This window comes from Larimichthys crocea, chromosome XVI (genome assembly GCF_000972845.2).
Source record: "Larimichthys crocea isolate SSNF chromosome XVI, L_crocea_2.0, whole genome shotgun sequence".
Lineage (NCBI taxonomy): Eukaryota > Metazoa > Chordata > Actinopteri > Sciaenidae > Larimichthys > Larimichthys crocea.
The window spans coordinates 19880237-19889512 of NC_040026.1; the positions used below are offsets into that span (position 1 = coordinate 19880237).

At 42.6% G+C, this 9276-nt stretch overlaps 1 protein-coding gene across 1 annotated transcript in view; it reads left to right on the plus strand.

Moving 5' to 3' along the window:
* LOC104923413 (glutamate receptor ionotropic, NMDA 2C) overlaps positions 1-9276 on the plus strand; it is a 59129-nt gene that overhangs the window by 42108 nt on the left and 7745 nt on the right. Inside the window, exon 12 of the mRNA XM_010736483.3 lies at positions 217-446. Within this exon, the coding sequence (XP_010734785.2) occupies positions 217-446 (230 nt within the window). The remainder of the gene's footprint in view (positions 1-216; positions 447-9276) is intronic.

Here is a 9276-nt window from a genome sequence, read left to right on the forward strand (position 1 = left end):
AGGGGAATTACCAAGAAGTTCACAACATGGTTTATAGAGTAACAAAGGTACTGTTCCTTGGAGAGTTGTGCTTCAATGCACCACAACCATACCCATACCCAGACCACTAAAATGTTTTCTTATCAGACTAACCCCTTCAGTGCATCGGTATCTTTTCTCACTCTGGTCTCGAGATGCCTCCATGTTGAAAACAGCCTTCCATGACTCTTTCTTCAGCTCCCGGTGGTCCGACGTTCACCATCGGGAAGTCAGTGTGGCTGTTGTGGGGCATCGTCTTCAACAACTCGGTCCCCATTGAAAACCCTAAAGGAACAACCAGTAAGATCATGGTGCTGGTGTGGGCCTTCTTTGCTGTCATCTTCCTGGCTTCATACACTGCCAACCTGGCTGCCTTCATGATCCAGGAACAGTATATCGACACAGTGTCTGGGCTCTCTGACAAGAAGGTAAGAGACTGAATAAACAACTTGGAATAGAGTGATAACGAAGCGGGGCAGTTATTGAAAGCAAGGCAGTTTTTGTGTTGCCCTGAGATATGGAGGAAACCACTTCTTTGTCTTTGTGTTTAAGTCCAGCTGTATGCCACATCGTCCCCTTTCTCTGTTCATCACTCCGCATCGACTAATAAACCGTGAACGGAAGAGAGAGACAAAAGAGTCGCGGAAAGCCTTTAAGATGAAGTCAAGTAAAAGGACTTTGTTCTGAACGTCTCTGTCCTTTCCCTATCAGTGGGGAAGCCACTGGCATGAATGACTAATCAATTACGGCCTTCTGTCAATACAGATGGTGTCTGAGTCTCGACTTGTCCTGTCAGTATTTCGGTCTGTCCATCAATATTCCCTCCGTGCCGTCTCCATCTCTCGTCTCGCTCACACTGTTAAAACAAGATCGCCAAATGTCAAACGATTAAAAACAGTCAAGCCACAGAAGAAAGCAGCACCCACGCAGTTTCTCTGAACACACACACACACACACACACACACTTGAACCTGAAAACAGGGCCTCAGAGGAGCTTTACAAGGATTCTTTTCATTATTCACAGATAGCAAAAACAATTCAATCAGCAGAGCCACCTCAGTGATCTATGTTTGAATTCACTGACTGTATTAACTTCATGCAGATGCTTGATGTCACACAGCATCAGAGACCAATATAAATGACAATGCAACCTCAGCTAACCCCAAAATTCTGAGATCCTACACGATAGAGGATTAGGCGGATTTAGATCGTGGGCTGGCCGGGTTCACATCTCGCAGGTTTTAAAGGATAAGACAAGTGTTGTTCTATGTTTTTCTTATTGTCAATGCAATGAAAGGATAAAAATCAATATGTTAGACTATCTCACAGTACCTTCCGACTTCCCTACAGAACGGCGGAAAAACCTACCCAACCATGACGAGCATAAAGACCGGATATATAGTCCGAACCTGATCCGAATAGACCAGAAGAAAATCAGACTAAATGCTAATGTTGATTATTGTGTACTGTCCCTTCTATAAATAAACTCCAGCGATCACTTCGGCATTTATTTCTTGGCAGACTTCCAGTTGGCTACCTTCCTTCAATTAGTACCAAATTATATGGTACTTTAGGAAACTTGCTGGGAATTATTAGGAAATGATTAATAAATTACGGACTCATAAAATAAAGTGTTTTTTTTTTCCAGGACCTCACAGTTCACACTCTCCATCTCACCTCAGAAAACACATTTTTCCCCCCTGTGATAATTATTAGACACCATGTGATAGCTGAGCCACTCCGGTATTAGATTAGACTGACACACAGACCAACACCTCGCTGAAACTAATGCAGACTATTAGAACGTTTATAATGTTCTGCTTTTATCTGAAATCGTTTTAGAGAGGTGTTGATTCAACTGTATGTTACGTTTTGTTTTACAGTGATGTGTCTCTGCACCAATTTGACACCAGCAACTGAGTGTGGACTCAACAGCTGTTGGACATAATTACTTTTTCAATGTGTCCTGCTGACCTGATTGTCAGAGTTGGTCGTTGTTCAAATCTGATGACAAAACTTTCAGATATATGAAGATTACTAAACATGAGTGGATCCAGGAGGTTGTTGAGCAACTTCAGGTGTCACCAAATAGGTAGAACCTGAGCCACATGACCTCCTGTCTCCTTAAAGAGACAGCACAGAATTCACACAGACAGCAGAGACAGACAAATACAAACTAGTGAGAGAGGAGAGCAGAGACTGAAACCTCCTGAGTGAACCATGATCCAGATCCAAATGTCTGGATGAGGCATCGACAGCCACGAGAGAGAGAGTGAAAAAAGAGGTGGTGGAGGAGAAAAACTAGAGATGCACTCACTGTAATACATAAATAAATAATTGTAAAACTAAATTTTTACAGTAGATTTCTGTTTTTTTTAAATTGTATACAAAACATTACCTGTAAATTAACAACCAAACATTTTAAATATTATGCCAATTATTTCTAGCTAATTTATTCATATTTTTTAAACAGTATTTTTGTCCTTTTTTTCAAGTTACATACAAATTTATGTAAAATTACAATAATTTACTGTAGTTGCTTATTATCTGAATGTTTAAAAGTTTTTTTTATTTGTTTTACATAAACCCTGTAACCTAATTTACAGTAAATAACTTTTTTTTAAAATATCAAAACATAATGCATAGTCTTATTTAAAATAAATAAATAAATAAGTGTTTCTCTGTAGAACTTTTGTCGCTTTAATGAAGGTGTGATCATAATGATTCAAGGAAAATCTAGAAAATAACAGTGAAATTTCAGTAAATTAGAAGTTTTTGACATTTATTTGAATTTTACTTTAGTTTACAGTCATTTGAATGCTTTTTAAAATGATTTTTGACAGTGCACAGCTTGGCATGTTGTGGCAAACAAGAAAGGTTAGAGACATGCAGCAGTTATTAGAAGGTTTACAGTTTTATTCTCTTCACCAGGACAAACATGGACTATGAGTATGAGGGTTAAGAGAATCACAGAGAGGATGATGGAGTCAGACCTCTGGACCCTCATATCAGCTTCAACTAAACTTTAAAAGACATTTTTGTGCACGGTGATGTGAATTTTGTTCCCCATCACTTACACTGAAATTTGGAAGGCTGCTAATTTCTCCAGGAGGAACAGTAACAGTTACGAATAATTCTTCTGGTATCAAGCATGCAAGTGTTTTATTAGGACCGATTTTTAAAAAAAAGTAGAACCTCTCCTTTAATTTCTAATCCTGACTCAGTGACGCGAGCTTTTGTTCGAACAGCTGATTATTATAATAAAAGACGTGCAAGCATCCCGACTGAATCACTGCAGTTGTAGCTGAAGAGTGATTATATGAACACACATACACACACACCCACTCACACGCTCGCGTTTTGATTGGCCCATTCATTTGCGCTCGGCTCAAAAGGTCAATGCCGTAACCAAGATGAATAGATCTTTCCTGTTTACAGTCTAATTGAGCTCGAACAGACGTATTTCTGCTTCGTGCCGCATTAATACGTCAACGCGTGAAATGTGAACTTCGATCGGGAACAGATTGAGCTGGATCAGGATCATCTGTGGCCAGTGAAGCGATTCGATTAGATGTGTGCCGGCTGATATCAGGTTTAATCAGATTGAGGTGTGTGGAAAGACGTCGGGTCCATTCATACGGAGTCGAGTTCGGCTGCCGATGAAGTCGTTCAATGAGTCTAAAGTGGATTTCATTTGACTGAGTAGTCCTCGTTCTCTCTTTCTTCACTCTGGTCTTTTTTTCTCCTCTTTTCACTTTTATTTCAACTCTTCTGTTTCTTTATCATTTTACTTCCTTCTCTCCTCTTTTCTTATTTGGTTTCCTCTCTTTGGTTTCTTTCTTCTCTCTCTCTTCCTCCTCTCTTCTTTCACTTCTCTCTCTTATCTTTCCTTACATTTCTTTCCTCATCTCTTTTCTCCTCCTCTCTCCTCTATTCTTTATTTTCCTTTCCCTCTCTCCTCTTCCCTTTCCTCTCTTCTCTCCTCTTCTCTCTCCTTTTCCTTTCTTCTCTCCTCTTTTCTCCTCTTCCCTTTCCTCTCTTCTTCTCTCCTCTGTCCTTTTCCTTTCCTTTGACTTCCCCCTCTCCCTTTTCCCTCTCTTTTCTTCTTCTACTTACAATCTTTTCCCTCTTTGCTTCTTAATTTCTTCTCCCCGTCTTCTCCTCCCTTCTTTGTCACCTCTCCCTTCTTCCTCACCACCTCTCGTCTCTCTTTCATCACTGCCTTTCTTCTCCCTGTCATCTCCTCCTCTCCATCCTCCCCTATTCTGCTCTCACTCCCTTCAGTCTCTCTCCTCTCCTTCTTCTCTTACCTCCCTCTATCCTCTTGTCTCCCTCTCCTCATCTCTCATATCTTCTCTCTCCCCCCTCTCTTCCCTTTCCTCATCCTCTTTCCCTTACAGTTCCGAAAACCACATGAGCATTACCCTCCTTTTCGCTTCGGGACCGTCCCAAATGGGAGCACGGAGAGGAACATCGAAGCAACTACCCCGAAGCACACGCACATGATGAAATACAACCAGAAGGGGGTGGAAGAAGCTCTAGAAAGCCTCAAAACCGGGTACAGTTAACGACATTTTAACGATGTTACACAATAGATAGAGGTTTATTTAACAGAACCTCCTGCCAGCGAAGACACAAGAACAACAGTAATAGTGATCATAATCTGGGCGATACAGCAGAGAACTGATGCTCTTTGTGTTGTAGCATCCGTTTGTAAATTAGGCCGATGTGACGGGTTTATTTTTAGATGAAAAAGGATTTCTAGTGCTGCTAATATACAGAAAAGTGCTGTCAAATGTCTGACTCTAGTGTATCTAGACACAAAGAATACGTCAAACACTGACTTGACTTTTGAGCCATTAACTACAAAATAGAATTTATCATTTAGATTCATTTTCTTCGTGAAGGAAAGCACAAAACTTGTTCGAAGATTGCGTCACCTTTAATTTGAGCCACGAGAGCGACGTGGTCAGTGTCAGTTGCGGGTCAGAGACAGCAATACTCATCTGATTGGGTTAGGGTTGGATCTTTGGTGACCCTGACTAAAATCACCACCTGCAGGTCAAGATTTCACATTTTACTCATCCGTTCAAACATTTCTATTCATGGTCTTCAGAGCCCAACAGGAGGTCCAATTTGGAGTGTCCAATACTACAAAACAGATGACTTACCCATCAGCCTCATCTGTGTGCAAATGTAGTGGAACATGGTAAACATAGCTGCTAAACATTTTAACATTAAATAGTGATAAGGTTGCAGCAAGGGACCCACAGCTGGTACTAATCACATGTAACTTTCAAGAAACATAAAAAGCTGGGATGGATTATGAATCTTAACCCAGTTTCAAGTCTCTGCAAGTCTGCAAAATTAACCTGCGGGTAGGAAGAATTAAACTTTTCGGAGTATATCACCGTTTGTATTTATGGCTAAAACATGCAGAGTCCACTGAACAGTAGCACCCCTTAAGAGAGATTAGAATTATGTTCATATCTATATGTAAAAACTTTATTTGAAGCTAAAGGTGAACATATATTCTGTTTCCCTCGCAGGAACCTGGACGCCTTCATCTATGACGCTGCTGTTTTGAACTACATGGCCGGGAAGGATGAGGCTGAACTGGTGACCATCGGCAAGCGGGAAAGTGTTTGCCACCACGGGATACGGCATCGCTCTGCAGAAGGACTCCCGCTGGAAACGGCATATTGACCTGGCGCTGCTGCAGTTCCTCGGAGACGGTGGGCACACAAAACATTCCTACACTTTCCTCTCTTTTATCAGTTGTGTTTATTTTTTGTCTCCGTATGGGAACCAGGTAACTGGCGTGGGTCCGTTCAGTGGGTGCTGTATCAGCAGGGAAGTGAGCTTAGAGGAAGAGTTAATATCCTGCAGAACAGCAGGGAGTGTTAGGAATGATTATCTCCATTGCACACACACTCACACACACACTTATCCATCCTACCTTACGCACACACACACACTCACCATGACGGCCGCCGGTGTGGAGTTAATATCCTCCCTTCTCTGCGAGCTTAAGAGTACCACACACACAACACACACCTGGGTTTCCATGATGATGTAATAATAGTGTGTTCGTGGTCAACATACGGTAACGGAGTGGATAAAATGGGCTGTGCTCCCTGGAGCTCACTGGGGAGTACGCAGCTCGAGAGGTGGCCACCTGTTCAGAGGCCTGGAGGAGTAGCTTATGTGGTAAGGATAGCTGATGGAGTTGTGTTCAAGCCTGTAAATTCCCTTATATAAAAAAGGTGCTTGGTTCGGCTGAAATGCATTATAACCATCAGAGTATGAAGAGGAAGTGTACTGCAACCAGAAACTACAAGAAGGATGGTAGGAAGGTTTTTGTGTTTCCCCAAGACATCAGCTGAAACACTGGACATAGTATCGAGTGGTGTCACTGGCTCTGTCACCGCTATCTTGGCAGTCCTGCCTCTGTCGGCAAATCTAAAAATGGGCAAAGACGTGGATCGTGTTTGGAGCCGAGGCAGGCTGGATTGAAGCCAGAATTTTAAATCATGCATAACTTCACTAGCCTTGAATCGATGAGTTTTGTACCAGGCTGTAAACATGTTTATTTCTGCTGTGAAAGTTGAGCATTTTAATGTGGGACTCGTTCTGTAGCCAGCCTCAAGTGGACGTTCAAGGAGTTTTTTTGGCATTTCTGCGTTGGCTTCATTGGCGCTTGCCTGACACATTGGGTATCTTGAAACATTTGAATGTATCAGTTTTATATGCTTTAGTTTTGAGGGTATTACAGTGAGGACTTGTATGTGGCCCAATTTTAGGAAAATGGAGCTTAAACGATGTAAACAAGGTCATCGGGGCAACCACTGGCCAAGCCTGTCACCTGTCGTCATGTGGTATGGTAGGTAGCAAAGGGAAAGATTCCCATGCTCAGGATTTTTTTAGGCCTTTCCACATTATTGTTATATAGGTAGTTATTCCCAGTCATAATTCAGCCTTGGGTGGTGACATGAAATTAGCTCTGATACACATAACCATATAAATGGAGAAAAGTCCCTGAAGGAAGCAATAATGTGAAGGTGACTGTGGTACAGGCCGGACAGACACCAAATATCACAACTTTAAGTTCATAGTTTGTTATAATCAATGTTCATTCAAATCCAGCAATAACTGCACTGCACACAACAACAAGACAATACAGCTGTTACTTTCAGGTATTTTCAGATTAGAAGCTACCATCATCTCTTTCCTCTTCACCGTCAAGTATCTCCAGTTTCTCTTTTCTCCCTCTTCTCCGTCCCTCCAGGAGACACCCAGCCTTGGAGACGGTGGGTTGTCGGGCATCTGCCAGAACGAGAAGAATGAAGTGATGAGCAGCAGCTGGACCCGACAACATGGCGGGCGTCTTCTACATGCTGCTATGGCCATGGGCCTCAGTCTGCTGGTCTTTGCCTGGGAACACCTGCTTACTGGAACTACGACACTCCCTCCGCAAGTCTCACAAACTTGACTTCCTGTTGGCCATCAGCAGGGTGAGATTTGTTGCTGTTTCACCCTGGTTTAGGGTTGATTCTTGGTTATGGAAGTGGGGTTGAGAAACTGGTTCGCTGATTTTACATTGATTATTTAGTGAAGTGACTTATTGTCTGGCTGTAATTGGATTAGTTGGAGCAACAGTGTTGAGTGATTGAAAGATTGGCTTGTTGACTATTTTTGACTCCAAGTGGATGGTTGGTTGCTTTTCAGCGTAATATCTTGTTTTACATGAAGCCCCTTTTATGTGATGATAAATTAGTGCAAAGGATGTGCATGTAATTACATGGTATCATTTGAGAGTCTTGTTAAATATTAGCTAAAATGGCATTGCGTTCTCATTAGAAATAGAGGAGAGAGAGGAGATAAAGGAAAGAAAACAGCACTAATTCTGGTTTTACTCAGCATTTAACACGTTGATTGCTTAATGTTCATTCATTTGCAATTAGCCTAAATCGGTACCCGGTTTGTTGACGCCGCTGTATGGGAATGTGTTTTATTGAGGCAAAGTCTGTGGCTGAAGTTAGACCCCAGCCTCTGTGCTCCTCGGCTGTGTAATCACGCCATTGTGCCTGGATCCTGGGTTTTATCAATTAACGGCTAAATGATATCTGATCATAAATCCGTACGGGGCGGGCCCCAAGGGCCAAATTAAATTTGGGTCTTAGGGTCTCGAGCCAACTGTAAGCAAGAGAGCCAGTCATGGGATTTGGTTGTGTTTTGTCCACGCAGTAGAGACGGTTTGTTCTCTGCAGAGGACTTTAGGCGTGTGTGTCCGTGCGCATTTATTGGGGCAATCCTCTCAGCTTAAACTGTTTTTCTTCGAGTCCCGGGAGAATGCATAATGAATTTGTGACTAAGTCTTGCCTCAGTAATAAAATGAGATTTAATGAAATCAGTTTTTGTTATTAGTTTGGAGGTGGATTGTTACTTTGAGATGTAAAAAAAAAAATTGGTTGAAATTTCACCTGTGAAATTGTCCCCTTAAGACCACTTCAAGGTTAAACAGTTTGTGGCAAAACTGATTAATTTACAAATTTCGGTGGATTTATTTTAATCATTTATTGTTTTTATTACTATTGACTTTATTTCCCTTCCTCTTTCGCTCTTCAGGCATTACAGTTGTTTCAATGGAGTGGAGGATCCTGGCCGTTCACTGGTTTGGCCAACCTGACCTACGTCCAACTACGCTCACAACCATGCTAAGAATGCTTCGCACTGCCAAGACCTTGTTTCCACTGCCAATGTTGAGACCTCTCTGGACAACGCCACCAAAACCATAGAGCATAGTCGTCATGGCGAGCTTGCCCATCGGTTTCCACAAGTCGCCACAGAGACCGTACCGGGAGGATTCGCTTATATACGGAGAATCATTGCCCACTTCCCAGCGCTCCATAACTCCACCTTTGACTGCCGTTACCTCTCTGAAACACCACAGGGGTGTGACAAGGCCCACGCCACTGCGTTACACTCTTCCCACTCACTCTCGTCAGTCTGTATGACGGCACTTCCTGTGTCCAGCCTCAGTAGCCCACCCTCGCCTTGTGGTGAGCCCCTCCTCATCAGCACCCACACCACTACACAGACAACTGGGAGACTCTACACGTAGACACCCATCCTCATCGCCCTCCTCCCTACGCTGATCTTCAACTACCTGACATCTACGCTCTCACCCGATCACTTCGCCTCAAAGCCAGCACATCCCAGCAGGCTTTTCTCGACGGAAACGGAGGTCCAAGATTT